The sequence below is a fragment of the Barbatula barbatula genome (assembly GCF_947034865.1).
Source record: "Barbatula barbatula genome assembly, chromosome: 6".
Lineage (NCBI taxonomy): Eukaryota > Metazoa > Chordata > Actinopteri > Cypriniformes > Nemacheilidae > Barbatula > Barbatula barbatula.
Genome location: NC_136765.1, coordinates 17319609 through 17336387, shown reverse-complemented (window position 1 = coordinate 17336387; position 16779 = coordinate 17319609). Strand labels below are relative to the sequence as shown.

Here is a 16779-nt window from a genome sequence, read left to right as displayed (position 1 = left end):
TTAACCCCACTCCTACCCTTAACCTACCCAACTCCAGACGATTAAATAACACGCAACAAGCAAATAGAAGTCAGCCACAGGCATTTATTCAAACACGCAGCAAAAAGAGTTGAAAAACTACAAATATTACAAACAAGTCTTTTAAAGCCGTATGATTGTGTGAGCACAGTAGGTTTTTATCACTGACAACTGCGCTCCAGGAAGGAACCCACCCAGTGACGTTAACGCCCAAGTTTCAATGGCGTTGCACGACCTAAGCGAACATAATTAAACAACCAGTCAAGAGACACATCTGTATCTACCTGTTACATGTTGTGTTTTATATTATAATATACAAACTGTTAGGTTTAGATGTAGGGGTGGGGTCGGGTTACATGCTAAAATGGCCCAGAAAGTAATAAACGTACACAAAATACCATTACATCACTCATGAATGATAAAAACATAAGAAAATCGGCCCGTTCTGCTAATGATACTTCACCTTCATACATGCGTGTCATGTAAGCCTAGAGGAGTCAAAGGATGACACTGACATGCTTGGCGTGATACTGGGTTGCCCATTGACTCCACTAAATGGGTGATGAGATCTATTTCGCTACTGACATTCTTCCAAATATCTTACTTTGCGTTCAGCCGAACAAAGACATTTATTCAAGTTTGGAACAATGTGAGGGTGAGTAAATGATGACAAATTAAAAGTTTTTGGATGAACTATCCCTTTAAGCTTTGTGTTAAAAACCGTTCAAGATTGCTCCAGGACTTGATTTTGCATGAACTGCAGATAAGACAATTCCTAAAGAGACTTCAACAAAGCACTTCACAGTTTAACCGGCCTGCATGTTTTAGCAGTGATGTCACAAGTTCAAATACAGATGTAATGCACAGCTATATTTAGAGACTCCTAAGCTCCAATTAAAAGTCACATTTCACACAGCATGTTCAGGTGCTCAGATGTCCGCAGAGATTTAATTACATAGTGACATTGGATGTCCTGACTTTGTCTGTTATCACCTTGTTGATGAATGCAAAGTTTTATGGACATGCATAATTAATAGCACTGACAGGGACATGCACCAGAGATCATGTATATGTTGGGCAGAGCTGTTTTGATTAATGTGTTAGGAGGTTGTCTGTGATCTCCCAGCTTTCCACACTGTGACTTGTCTCAGTTCTGTCCTCCTGTCGTGTATTGTCATGCTTCTTTGTCTAAACGCCCACCATTAGGTTGCTAAAGATATTTTGTAAGATCATAGTCACCATAGGACCTGAACAATACCAAGTCTGGATATGAAGGTCACTTAGTCAAAAGCTCATTTACAACATCAGTGATTTTTCTGGGTGCACAGAGACACTCCGTAGACGTGATTAATTTATGAATGAGCACATGGTTTTGTGAGAGCATGAAGTAGAAATTATGCCTATGGGGTGGTGTTCCTTTGAAGGGTAATATCATAATAATACTAAATACAAAAATCTAATTAAAGTTGGTGAGACAGTAATATGTGTTCGCCATGCGTTTTAGGTAGAGCTTAATCCCTGAGGATGTGTACACAAAGAAATAATAGCAAAACCTGATGAAAAAAAGTTGTGGAGATGTACCCACAAGGAGAACACAATTTATAAATAATTGGACAATAATGTCCAATGGCATACTAAAAAAAGTTAAAATTTCTTGGTTGCGGAATCCTTAAGTGATTTAATTATCCGAAATTTTAAATATAGAATAAATTAATATGAAGTTACGTATAGGTGAGAGAAAGCACGAAGAAACAGATGCTGAAACTAGTCTCAGATTAACATATCTGTATAAAGCAGACAATAATTTAGACAATTATAACTAATAGTAATATCAGATATGTTTCAAAAAAGTATTTTGATCAGTGTTTTGTATTTCAGTAATTTATTGCAGTGTTATTGCAGTCAATCCATATATAATATTGCTTTAATGTTTTTTTCCCAGTACTGTACAGTCCTAAAGTATTATGGAAAATGCCTTGTAAAGTTGGATTCCCAGCTTTACTTTCTCTAGACAGTGTGAGTGTAGGAATTCCAGGCAAGGACTTTATATTTATAAAAGACAGATCTTGATTTTTCTTAGTTTATTTGAGGCACCGCTGAGTTTCGATCAATATGTTTTGATGCTAAGACTCACTTCACTGCTGTGCTCTAAACCAGCAGGACCGTGTACTTATGCATTTGTGTGTGACATTTTGCGCATTTTTGAATTTCCTTGTTCTTTTATTTAGCGTTTTTTCCTTCTCGCATTACATCCAATACAAATCTGATTTCATAGATTATTTAAAACATAACCAAACCTTAACTGAAGTATAATGCAGCAGTGCCAGATCCTCTACATGCTTACAACATAATGCTTGTAATGCCGTATTTCCGACATATCGTTGGTGGAAAGGTGCTTGGAACATCTTTTTTTCTTAGCTGATCTGGTATGCTGATGTTTAAGCAATGTGGGAGTCAGTTGGTAAGGCTAGAAGCCAACTAAAACAGCTCCACACCAGCTTTACTGGAAGTTCAAGATTACCAACCATTGATAAACCTGAACAAACTTAAACCAGTAAAGACCAGCAAACCTTACATCTATTTTGTTAGCATATCAGATGCATTTGGACCAAACTATGATCATTTGCCCAGGTCAATTTTATTAACACATTTGAATATGTCCATGTGTGTTTGTGCAGGAGGTGAGTGACACAGAGATCATGGAGCTCGTCCACAGCGCTCTGGGCCGAATGACGGTGATTAGGCAGATCTTCCCGCTTTGGAGAGACACCAACATCCGCTGCATGAGGAACAACCATCGCATCTCCTCGCTGCTCTGTGACCCACAGGAGGGGTATCTGCAGTCTCTGGAGGTGTGTATATTAGCAACCTTTAAAATCGCAATGTTATTTTAGACTCATTCATCAGAAATAGATCTACATGTGAGATAGTGGTCATTCTTGGCAACGAAAATAGGAAGTTATGATTTAGGGATAGTTCACCCAAAAAGGAACATTCTGTCACCATTTACTCACTCTCAAGTTTTTTTCAAACCTGTATAAATGTATTTTGTTCTATTGAATAAAAGAAAGATATTTGGAAGAATGTTAGCGATTTTCAGTTCCTTTGACTACTATTGTTATTTTCCCAACTATGGTTGTCTAAGACCCTCATAACCACCGTTGCGGAGACATTTTCCGTCATATTTCTATATTAATCACGGAGCTGAATAACCATAAAATATGTCCACATAATGGTGTTTTGAATTCGACCCGATTCACGCTAATATATTAACATGATGGACAGTAACACACACCTACTGTACGCGAGATCATCGCTTGTGCTTGGTATTATAGCAGATAATCAGACTAATAGAACTTCCATGTAAACGGGAGCAAAGAGGTTTTCTCATGTCATGTAAACATGTAACTGCGATTAAATCCTTTCCCTGATTATTGGAAATAATCGCAATATTGATGCGCATGCAAACCTAATCATTGTTGTCCCAAACTGAAAATTTTCAATTAAAATTCCTAGTTTGGGTAAGGAAGTAAATGATGAAGAATATTCATTTTTGGGTGAACTATCCCTTTAGTTTGGTCCAGTGTATGGTTTTAATAGTTTCAGGGGTTACAGTAACTATGTGTCATGTTTTATATTTAATTTTTGCCGTATCGCTTAATTTCTCTAGATTCCTAATTCAAAACAAGGGCATGCGCCACTGATCCAGATTAGCCCGCTGTGCCCCCCGTGCTTTTACGCACTAACAAATATAATCTTGTTAGATCACATTCGCTAGCTATAATGGTGAAACCTTTACCCGCCTAACTAACTCAACATTTAAAAGCTGGATCTGTTTCTGGCTTTAACAAAACCTTGTTTAGGTATTTTTCCCTCTTTCAGAACAGATTGCGAATCCATGTACATTTTGTCTTGGGCTTACTGTCTCAATAATTCATGAAGAGAGGGCCAGCTGATGTCAAAGCGGTACCACAAACGCAGCGTTAAGTCTCTTACAACAAAAGGAGGGGATATTAAAGATGTTAGCAACCGCAGGGATGCTCCTCCCCCTCCGCTAAGGATACGGTGGTGGGTGAAGAGAGAGATTGAGTCAGTGTTGTGACAGATTGGATGTTTTAATTAACTCGAGAGGTTTCAGCGTTGTGTATCGCAGCCCTCAGGCCACGGGTCTCAGCACTGCACGCTGACAGTTTGTGGAATGCTGAGTAAAAGCTCTGTGGGCGGCCATGAGCTTTTATCTGTCTAATTGATGGCCTCATTTTGCTGTTTTGTTTTCCTTGTTTGGATTTAAAGCTTGCGATATCAGAACAATTGCGCAACGCTGCATGTTTTCACATTTGGATGTTAAGTCAAATTTGTACAGACTTCATTCAACTAAGTGGCCTTCTATGTTTACATGTTGGAAATGTTTTGTGTGGTACAGTACATAATGGGTTTTAGATCCTCTCGGAAAAAGATGGAAATAATAATAATAAATATTATATAGACCACTTTGTCAGATGTAAACACTGGTCCAGAAGCACTTCTGGTTGCATTTTATTTTTTAATTTTTAATCTTCCATATATAATTAAAGCTTAAAGATAAGTGTTTATCGTTTGGATTAGGTTTTAAAAATTCTGTTGGTTGTATTCTGTTTAAACATTTGTGCAGTTTTAAAAAAACCTGCAACAGGAAGTCCTTCTTCTGGACAAATGTTGGACCAGCTTTGTATCTTCCGAAATGGTCGGTATACAGTGTTACTAGATTATATCAGAAGTCAGTGTACAAAGCAATTGAAATAGACCATTTAAACCCATTAGCTGTAAACAGATTAAGTAGGTTTGTAGACTGAGGCGAGTAGGGCAGGAGGAGAGCCGTGAGGGAATGGCACGAGGCCAGACAACAGCTGCGCGTGCACCGGTATCGCATTTCTCACGGAGGAGCTCCGGAAGCTCCGGAAGCATAAGAGAGCGACAACAGGGAAGGGCGAGAGAAGACCAGGCCTGGACTTTATGTTCGGTTTTGTTATGTTTGTGTTGCTTTTGTTTTGTGGGTTGTTTATTTTATTAAAAGTCTGTTTTACGTGATGTAATTTCCCATATCAATTACATCAAGAACAAACGTCACCACGCCTTTTTCACACATCACGATCAGTTGTCAGCTACAGCCATTTGTTTTTACAACAATGATTACAAAAGGCCATGTTAATACATTTGTAGGCAGTCCAGATCGCAGTCACACAGAAGCACGAACAAAGGTAAACTCACCGGTTCATGTTATTTGTGTTGCCTAGTAACTGTGTGAGTCATAGCTCCACAGCAATAGGAAGCGGTTCAAACAGATAACATGTTTTGTCTCACTTGCGGGCATAAAATGCTTTGACTCATAACTCCAGTCTCGCCAAGCTGAATCCATGTCAAGGGTACGTCTGATGACTCGGACAGCTGGCACCGAGCACACATCTTACTTTTAATGAAAAAACGGTTGGGAATCCAGGGAACACAGGGCTTCTTAGGCGATGAGCGAGAAACTTAAAAACCGTACTCATGCTGACCTTGTGTCATAAGGGCCACCTTCAATAGGAACGCCATCCCAGGCCGTGTGATGTAGGGTGCCCGCTAAAGTCTAATATGCCATAACATATTCACTGAGCCTTCGACCTGTAAATATTTTGTCCAGGTCCCCATCAATTTTAGAGACGGCCCTGAGGCACATTAGCATGTATTCGGCATACACAAGCTAACAGACCGGCATCTGACTGGCGCTGTGCACGCTCGGTTGTAAACCCAGATGACCATGAACGCTGTGTGAATGAGAGGGGTTGGGGAGGGATGCAAAATGGATGAACCTGAAACGGAATGAGGCGAAAGGATAGATTAATTCCTCCCTGTTTGAGACTTCCTGCCTGTGCTTTGTTCAGTTTGTTTTTTCCCTCTTGGTGATATTCCCTCTTGTGTGCTGCGTGTCTCTGTGTCTCTCGGCCCCTGCTGAAGGAAGCCCACAGAGAGAGCAGTGAAACCTCTCTCATCTCACTTGTAGAATGCTTGTAAAGAGAGTGGATGGAGATGTAATTTTCATTGATGAATTACAATGTTTTATCCCTCCCTTTCACACTTTCCTCTGTAAGTCACGTCTTCGATTGTCTCTCTTTATGCACCAATTTCCTCATAAGTGTGTGGTTGTACCAGAATGACATTTCAGGGGGGGACATCGAGTTTGGCTGCGCGGCTCCTCAGACTCCCGTCTCCTTGACGATAACAGTGCTGTCTCTCAGCACGATAGCTGCTCTCTGCAGGAACAGAGTCATGCAAAAACCTCCTGCAGTGCTGTTTCTTTTTCTCTGTCTGTCTCTTTTTCACTGCCAAAGAGCAACACCAGATTCATTCTCATTCATACACACAATCCGTCCTTCAGAAAGTTAGAGAACTGTAGAAAGAAAATTAATGAAAAATAGCTCGTACTTTCTTGAAGTAATTACCAGTGCTCATGCAAGGAATGAATGGTTTAAGGTTACGTTTTAAGCTTAAGTTGTGTGTAAATGAAATAAATTGACATGGTCATAATACTCAGCATGTGTCTTGTGTTCAGTCGGCTGTGTGCAAGTCTGCATGACGGCTGTGTGATCAACACATAATGCTCGATGATGCTTAAAAAGTGTAAAGGGAGAAATAATGAAAAAGTCGATCACAATTTAGCTTACTGTGCAATTTTATATAATAGAAAAGGGGAATGTATGGGAATGATAAAATTGTATATTAGGTTATATTTTTAATGGTGATCATTTTATAATGTACTGTAAGTCAATGGGAGATTTTGACTAATGTAATCTTTAAGAATTATACTGTTTATATGTAAGTTAAGTGGTATCGAAAAAGTCTGCATGTTTTATGCTGGAATGAGTTGCATAATGTTAATTCATAGACTTAACCATTACTTAACACTAATCACTAGTATGATTGAGAAACAATAATACAGTGCATACTCACTGATATTTGTTTGTATATTTATATTTAATGTTTATTAAATGTTTTTTTTTGGTAACATTTTACTTAAAGCCTTTATGTATTATGTATTTAAAGGGTGTGATGCATTATAATTGTTCCTAATGTGTGTTGTAATACATAAAATGTTGTTGTAAAGAATTATAACCAGATCAAAACCGTAAAGTGCAACAATGAATTGATAAGTGTTATAATGTAATAACCGTATGCATCCCAATGCATTATTTGGTGCATTAGAAGACATAAATAATACATTTAACCTTTTTTATATAATGCATTATACGTATATGCTTTAAGGTGTTATAGTTTTTTTCTCATTTTTGTGTGTTTTCAAGGTCTCTAGTCTGTACTTGTACGACAGCGTGCTGATGTTGGCCAATGCCTTCTACAGAAAGTTAGAGGACAGAAAATGGCATAGCATGGCTAGTTTAAACTGCATTCGGAAGTCAACCAAGCCCTGGAACGGAGGCTGGTCCATGCTGGATACCATCCAAAAGGTTTGAAGCCACTTTCCAATTCACTTGCATTTGATTCGATTTGGTGCACTTCAACTCAACTCAACATAAGTAAAGTTCAGTGCAGTCTAATAAAATGGGTCTAGTTTAAACAATTTGTTTGTGTCTGAGTCTAATTTGTCTTTCACTGCAGGGACGAATTTCGGGCCTCACTGGTTTAATGGACTTTCGTAGCAATGGAGCAAACTCTCACGTTCAGTTTGAGATCCTGGGAACCAGTTACAGCGAAACATTTGGGAAAGACGTCAAACGGGTAAGTGGAAATCAGGAGGACAGTGGTGGTTCTAAAGGCCGGCCGGAGGGGGTGGTGCCCCGTGTTAATATGCTTTTCTACATTTCCTACCTAATTTTGAATAATGTATCTCTAGAAATTGTAATGATGCAGTTTAATTTGCCAGATTTTTTACATGATTGAATTAAATATTTCCAAATACTGGCATTGTATGCTCATAGTTTTTGGACAAACTCCAACTAGTAGAGGTATAGTAAGTAGAATTTGATTTAAAGTTTTCTTGAGAGATTTTATTTATAGTTGTTAAATAATTTTTGCACAGTTTTTTATGTGTCGGTTGCGGTTGTCATCTTGTTGTCTATGTAGTTGTTCATGTGCTTTATACATGCATAAGATGTTTAAGACATAATGCCAAATTATTGCTCTCCAAAAAGCTCAACTGGCCCTGCCTGATATCTTCCGCAGAGGTGTGATATTGAGCCCAAAGTAGGGAAGATGAGATCATGCCTTTCTTTGGCAAGAATATATATGTTTTCTCACTGATGTATTTACGGTCTTTCTTCAGTCTGTGCCTTTTTTAAGATGTCCATATAAATAATTTGTATACCTTCATGTGACTTGTCCTAAAATAAAACATCTGTTACAGCAAATTTAACATCTGGTTTAAATATATTTTACACCAGTAAGTGCTCTGCTCTGTATTTTTTTTCCTGACAGAAGCTGTGTTGCATGGAAATGATAGAAAATAAGAAATATCTTTCCAGGGACAGAGTAGCACCCCCTCCTGGTCAAGTGAAGTCTGTTGTGTATATAACAGAAAACATGACACACAGCTAATGATGTTTGAGAGGACAAAGAAAAGTGAGGAAAACAGATGGACAGAGCGAAAGAGAGACAGACCCTGCTGTGATTTCAAATTGGAGACACTTACATGGACATAGATATACAAATAGTTGTGTAAGGTCCCACAGCAACACAAACACTCAACCAAACTCGTCATTGTTGATGATTCTATCATTTGTCTCTCTCGAGTTCTCATTTATCCCTCCCTAATGCACAAGTACACACATACACGCACGCACACTCATACGCTGACAGGACGGCTGTAGTGTTCTGCGTTGTGGTTCTGGTCATTATCACGGCTCTAGAACGTGCCAAACACTTTCAATCTTGTTGCCTGAATGTTAGTAAGTGTGAGTTTAACACGTCAACATGGCCATTCCCTCTGGCGTGAAACGCTGAGAGCTAATGACTACACACACACGCACACACACACACACACATTCTCCAGCTCTAGCACTCCCACTGCCCATTACACTCAATAAAATGACAGTTAATAAACTAATAAACACACATACACGCAAATACACATGCCCTGTTGTCCATCAGCATGAATATGCATTCCTCCACTCTGATCTGTTTTTTTAAATGATGTCTCCGCCTTAGGGCCCTTTGAAGCCCGTACAGAGGCCCCCTGCATATCATCCCGCTGTTTTATCTTCCCGTTGTCGCTTCTTTCCGCCCTCTCCACATTTATTTATTTATCTTTTCACCAGACGTCGGCTAAAATCTAGCTCCATAATGAAGATGGAGATGTTATTTTGTCTCCGTGTCTTTCACCAGTTCCGTTTTGTGTTATTCCTTGTGTCTCTCACTTTCGTTTAATCTTCTCTTTTTATTAAACCGTCAGTTCTGTAATCCGGACTGGGACTAGGAGCGCCAAACATCTTTGCGAAATGGATTGGATTGCAGTTCTGATCAAAGCGGTTTAATTCAACACCTTCACACAAGGGCACAGTTGTTAAGAAATAAAGTCTCATGGAGATAATCCAAACTCTGGATTATTGAATTATAATCCAAACACATAATTGATTTGGCACATAAAGCACATAACCAGGCACATAATCCAAACTCTGGATTATTGAATTACTTAATTAATAATTTTGCTAGTTTAGTAGATTAGTGGTGATGTACTGATATGTCATGTGGCAGTGATGTAAAATGGAATCTGGATTCATGCATGAGTGTGCGTGTGTGTACGTGTGTTTGGTATTTAAGTTACTTGGCTATGACTGCAACTGCACATATTGAGTATAATATTTTTAGCACAGCAAATTAATCCGGTGAATTTAAGACTCGGATAAACAACAGTAAGAAATAAAAAGACAGAATGAAGGTATTAATGCTTGAATGAACAAACAGACAAATGCTGACAAGTCAAAGTGCATACTGTATTATAAGTTAGAGCATGCACTAGCAATAACATCATAAGTATGGTTATCGAGGAAAGCCGAAAAATGTAACCCTGAATGCATTAAGTCACTTTGGATATACACATCTGTCAAATGCATTACAATGCATTATTGTAAATGTAATGAAAAAATATACATCATCTGACTGATCAAACTGTGGTGACATCAGTCTATAGTTTTTTAGGAACACAGTTACCATGCTTGCATCTGTCCGAGTCAAGCATGGGTGACCTCTGCACAATTGCCTGAGCGGTTCCCATGGTGATGGGGTGAGATGTGGGCTGCAGGTGAGTCTGGGGGAAATGAAATGAGCCTAAATAAGCCTCTGTCACCTCTCTGAGCAATTGGTACAGAGAAAAGAAGCATACAGCAGACCTCCCTGGTTTCAGAAAACACACACACACACACACACACACACTGGACATTGGCCTTAGTGGGCGATAAAAACCACCAGTAAAAAGCAATGGCTGTATTTCTTTTATACAAACACATATATCATTCTTTTGTGTATTTTATATATAAAGTGAATGGAAATTCGTTTTTTATAAACCTTAATAAGTTTTTATATACTATATATTTATATATATTTATATTACTTTCCTCAGCCAATCAGATTCCATACATTTTCCTATTCCATGTGTGACATTTTTACTTTTTGCAGCCCATGAGCCTAGCACTGAAACGTTTGTTAATTCAAAAGACTTTTTTCCCAAGTAATCATTATATATCCCAAAGCCCACAGCTCACAAACTAAAATGTTTAACTGTTTTCAGAACAGATAATCATGCCCATGTAGCTTAATGTTATTAAAATGATTTATATCTCTGTCTTAAAATTCTCTGAACAAATACCTCTATTTATCTCTATTTATCCAGATAGTGTATTATTCCAAATAAGTTTCAGCCTGCAGCTTTTTTCTCCTTTTTGAAACAACATTGTTCTCTTAAAAATCGGCTCACACTCCAAAGAATGATGAAGATTCCAACATTTCTAACAATAATATTTGCAGCGTAATCTTCTGAAGGACCTGTAAATTGCTTCAGTGAGTTAAATACAGAGAGGCGCAGTTATGACAGATTTTTTTCCTGTGTATTTTGAGATGCAGCGATGAGGTGAATTTTTCATCCGCCAAAGCCCGAATCTCATTCGATTTGATGAACGGTAATGAGTTTCTCTCACAGACTCAATAAAGAAGTCAAAAGGCCCATCTCTCTCTAAGCAACCACAGAAACGGTAACTTACAGTACACAACCCTCACGATGCGCTTTTAAAACCCCAATCACGTTCACACCACACGTCTCTATATCTTATCCTGTTACATACTGTACTTTATCGGCTGTTTGAAACCCTCTGTCTCTCTCTCTGTTCCCCTCTCACTCTCTCCACTACAATATGTGCGCTCAAGTGGAGATGTTCACTCCCAAAGTTACATACAACACCATTTGTGAACTTCTGGTACATAGCATTTTAGTCTACTTGACAAAATGTTTGTGCCTTGAGAGGGTTGGCATGTAGCTCTAATATCACCAACTAGAGATGAAGGGAACAAAAGAGAGGCTTGAAATCAAAAGAATCCAGCTCTGTGTATCATAGCACAAAGAAGCCAACACAGTAGGAAATGACAAAAGACAGTCAAGGATGTGTTGTGTAAACTTCTTTACTTTGTGTCTCTAAACAAGACGGTTTAATGTTGAGTATTCAGCGTATTGTTACCAGGCCTGGCTCCAGATATGAGGAAAGGTGGGCCAAGTGATTTTACAGGTGCTTTACAAAAGAACTATTTAGCTTTTTGAATTATCCTTACACAGGCGGAGCGCAGATCCAGTAGCCAAGACTATTTCAACTCATCTGAAAGGACGCTCCTGTGCTTATTTGTGATTGAGCTCTGAAGAACTGGTTTCTAATTGGAGCAATTTTTGCGACATTGAGCATTGTAGCCAATCGGGTGAAACTGATGGACAGCTATAGTGAGGACTCGATATTCTTATCACAATTTAAATTATGTTTTATTAACAAGGTTCGGCAGGAGCACATGCAGATTATTTACTCTGCTGGCTTTCGATAAACAATCACAGTAATCATCCTAACAGCCTATAAGTAGTCAAGCCACCTCACCTCCATTCTCTCAGATGTTTCGCAACATGTTTGCTATACGGTTGTTTTTTGTTTTTCGATAAACTATTCCTAATAGTAAACTATTACTAAACTTTAAGAAGTATTTAATCAGCACAGGGTGGACGTGAGGTATTCAAGGGATCCTACGGAGTTTAAAAGCGCCGCAGTATGCCTGCAGGCCTGATCCCTTAAAGCAACATTTCCACATATATCTTCCCCACAGATTCGGGAAATGATGCGAGTCAGGTTCACAAGATTGCCGTATTTCGACCCAATTCGATAACGTTACGCCAATGCCAATACATCAACATTTCAATGGCTGTATACACATCTTCTACGAAGTTAAACAATCATCTTAGGGGAAAAAACTCAAATTCCATTCCTCATTGCCGATACTTTAATATTTATCATTCATAAACTGAGTTTTTCTTGTGTTTGAACCTCCGAGCACACTGTTACGCAAGAAGCTGGGTGAGCACAATCTTTCTACATGAAAAATAAATTTTCTTTATCCTCTGTCACCCTGCGTTGACACTGCTGCACTCAATCCTGCAATATCACTGGCCAGCACGGGCGCACTCCCAGAACATAAGTTGCTGCGAATGTAAGCTTCTGGAGATTAGTAAATATAACCACCGCTTCCGAAAGTGACTGCTGGTTAACTAAGATCTGTCTGTATCATCCAGCGGTATACGTTTTCTACATAGCGTTCCCATTTACATCTTGTCCAAAATAATGCACGCAGCCGTTACGTTTAAGTTAACACAAACAGCGGTATGCATCCGTATATTTGACCTGTGCTTAATAGCAAAATCTCCCTCACCTCTCATTGCAACCCGAATATAACTGCATACTTGGAATCATGACCCCAGCCGCAAATGTTAACTCTGGAATCATTAATTGTCTTCGACTCATACAGATGCACACAGCATTTGAAGATATAACAGCATTTTTATTGAGAACATTTGGGTGACGGTGATATGCCCACTCTATGTGTCTCTCTGTTCATGCATACATCTAGGCATCATGCACACGCTGGCTATACTACATCTGCAAGCACAGGTATCACCTACACAAGACTTCATCACGATTGACGTAAACCTGTATTTTTACCATGCTAAACTAAACATCATCGCATACCTGCCAGCCATATGGGCTCTTGAGCAGTCCCCTGGCAGAAAGCGAACAAGTCCCCAGATTTTCAGTATCAGGTTCCGGCTGCACGAGCCTACATTTGATCCCAACCACGTCCTGATCAAACCCTGGCTTCTGCCCTCACGAGAAAGGGCCTACGGTCATTAGGCTGCAGTAGCAGGCCATCTGCAAGCCCGGGGTGCACCCCATATTTTGCCGCTGCTAGCCCCCGACCGCTTCTCCACCCAGCCGAGTCCATAACCACAAGGCTACCATTCAATCCGCACCACACGCATGCTTGATGCCATGTTCACACTATCCTTTTTCGGCTTTCTCAGATGCTCGGGACTAACCACCATTCCTACTTCATCCCAAAAGTCCTCCCAACCATCTGAGTACAACTATTTAATCAAGCACAGCAATACCAATCAAACGAAAAGAGGACACTACATCTTCAACCTACAGTCCCCCATCCAACCTTCTCAGCCTACCCGCCTTTCCAATGCCTACAGGTTAAGATGCTTAGCACTCTCCACCACTTCCAGCTTTAACCCAAAAAGACCTTTCAATTATAGACACTGAATCCGTCTCCTTTTCCATCAAGTACAGCATGACCAATCAAAAGTAAAGAGGATAGTTCATCTACATCTTCAACCTGTCTCCCATCCAACCATACCCATCCCTATCAGCCTACCTGCATCTCAGAAGCCCACAAGTGTAAGCTCTTCTACAACCCGCTCTTGGCTTACGTCTCCAACAACCCCGCCATCTGCTTCTGGTTCAAAATCACCTGTAGTCCATTTCACTCCCTCCCAGTTTTCTAGCAAACCATCCTCCAGCCTGTCCTCCCACATCTGCACAGCAACCAGAGCCCTCGCCCCAGGACAGCACGCCAAACACGCATACTTATCTGTCCCAGTTCATTAGCTACAAGGCAAACTCTTGAAATTGTGTTTTATTAACAAGGTTTGGGAGGAGCACCAAATAGATAATTAACTCTGCTGGCTTTCGATAAACAATCACAGCAATCATCCTATAGTCAAGCCACCTCACCTCCATTCTCTTGGACGTTTCGCAAAATCCCGACTCCACACCACAAGTCAGTTTTTTACCTCAGCACTGGGGGTTATGATCCGGGTCCGGGCACCAGTTCGAGTAGGATTACCGAGCACAGAGCCCTGGCCCTGGGACAGCACGCCAAATACGCATACTTATCCGTCCCAGGTCATTAGCTGCAAAGCGAACTCGTGAAATAAACGTTTTAGCTCATCATGCTCCTGATCCCATTTCTGCATTAAGCTTTATTTAGCCTTGATGGCAGCTTAGCCTTTAGCGGCTTTGGTATAATTTTACAGAAAAAGGTAAGGGAAATTATTGTTATTATCACATGAACAATATAGGCTATCTTTAACAAATTTTGCATAAATCAAAACACATTTCATGAATCACTAATCAAATAAAGAACAGCTAGCTACTAGCTAACAATATTTTAGTGGATTGACTCTTGGTTGCCCCTGACGAAACTCTGCCATATTGAGTTACTTGTTTAAAAATGTATTAACCAGGAATTCCTAATATTTTGTTAGAAATAAGTTGTTTCGTCTACATGGTGTAGATGTAATGAGGGTGCGGTTCGGATTGCGGCATTTAAATTACTGCTACTGTCGGGTCAGGTGTTCTTTTAGTTACTGCGGGTGTTCACCGCAACGACTGTTCACGGATCCTCTCTCAATGGCTCTGGGTCAGGGCAGGATGGGCAAACCTTTACTGTAGAGCAGAAGAGGCTTCTGTCAAAAACTCATTGGATGTACTGTGTTACAAGATTCCCCTGTATGTTGCAACATTTCTATCTCAAGATGTTTGTGATTGACACATTGCAAAATAGAGGTGAATGTTGTAACAGTGTGTGGATATTGTGTTCCTGTGCAGTGTGTTTCTGTGGCTAAATTGGTAGAGTAGGTCATGGGCTTGAATCTTAGGAAAGACAAGTTATGATAAAAAAACATAACTTGAATGCACTTGATAAAAGAATATGTAAATGACCAAATGTACATTTAGATTTTTTATTTTGACAAATAGAATTATGAATTTGCTGGTTGGGGTTATTTGCGCATACTCTAACTCACACAAACTGCAGGGTAGAACACACAGACACACACATGTGCTGTAGATCTGCCTTTCAAGTGCTCTCTGACACATCTCAAGTGGACATGCCAAATTTGTCTTTTAACTGTCAATACCTTCCCACATGATTAACTATTTAACAGCACAGACAGAAGCTAGAAGGGAAAACCTAAGGAAAACATGAAAGAAAATCAATCAGACTCACTTGGGAAAACTGTGAGATGGTGGAAATTTAATTTATTTGTTTTATAGTAGTCAAAATTGCTTTATAAATGTATTTCTTCTGTTAAACACAGAAAAATATATTTTGATGACTTTAGTAATGCAAACACTTTTGACAAAAATTGTGAGTGGGTGAGTAAATGATGACAGAATTTTTTCTGTCCCTTTAAGTGAGCTAAATCAAATTTCAGTCAAAAACACTTGCTTTGTTAAAGAAAAAAACAATAAAACAAATTAATAAAACAAACATCACTTGAGTAAATAAGTTATATAGTGTGATTAGATTTGTGACATTTTTGGGGACTCTACCTCCTACATTCAATTGGAAGTTGACAAATTCCAAGGATGTGAAATGAAAGACAGCAGTGCTGATTATTAAACTATTATTATTTCTCTATTGCACTTCCTTTTTTTAAATATACAAAATGGAAGTTAAGCTTTCTGAACTGAATGTGATTTAACAAATGAAAGAGGGGTTGTTGATACTGTGACAGGGATTGTGTGCTGCAGGAATGAGTAATGATATGTCATAGGGCAGATGATAAAGCTTCAGTCATATTGTCACTCGAAAAGGTCCGTAGGGTCAAAAGCTGGCCAGATGAAAGCCGAGTGTTATTTCAGGGTCAGAGTTTCTGCATGTCCGAGATATTAGATCTGCTGCCTGTTGAATCCATCACAGATTTAGTGGGATATTGGGATTATATTGAATGGGACTGGACTTGAAGATGAATTGATCAAGGCTTTTATCTTGAGATGTGGCCATACGTTTTGAAATAAACACTGTCATTGCTTGTAGAAGGACAATATAAGTAGTTTCCACTTCTCTTAGTCAGTTCCACTTTGGGTGAACACTGACTTATAATGTTTTGGCCACATTTTAAAAGGACATTGTTGTGTTTGCGTACTGATTGTGATCTGTCTTCTTTCTAATATCTGTTTGCATATTGATTTGTATTATCTTTCTTCATCCATCTATTACACTGCACATATAGCATTGCATTGTGTTGATTGTTGTGAAAAATCGTCAGAATTATGTGTGCTGAGTGCCATGAATAATTTATACACAACAGAAGCCTAAAATATAACCTTACCTTAGATATTCTTCACTGCCTTGCAATCTTTGGTGTTTCCTTGGGGACATGCAAATACAGATTATATTAAGTTTTTAATAAAACTCTTGTTTCTG

The 16779-nt window shown here is 39.2% G+C and overlaps 1 protein-coding gene across 1 annotated transcript in view; it reads left to right on the top strand.

Moving 5' to 3' along the window:
* The window catches only part of LOC306895421 (glutamate receptor ionotropic, delta-1-like), a gene marked incomplete at both ends in the record, with an annotated part of 178328 nt that overhangs the window by 160081 nt on the left and 1468 nt on the right, over positions 1 to 16779 (top strand). Inside the window, 3 exons of the mRNA XM_079458642.1 lie at positions 2697 to 2870; positions 7335 to 7496; positions 7648 to 7767. Coding sequence (XP_079314768.1) covers positions 2697 to 2870; positions 7335 to 7496; positions 7648 to 7767 — 456 coding nt within the window. The remainder of the gene's footprint in view (positions 1 to 2696; positions 2871 to 7334; positions 7497 to 7647; positions 7768 to 16779) is intronic.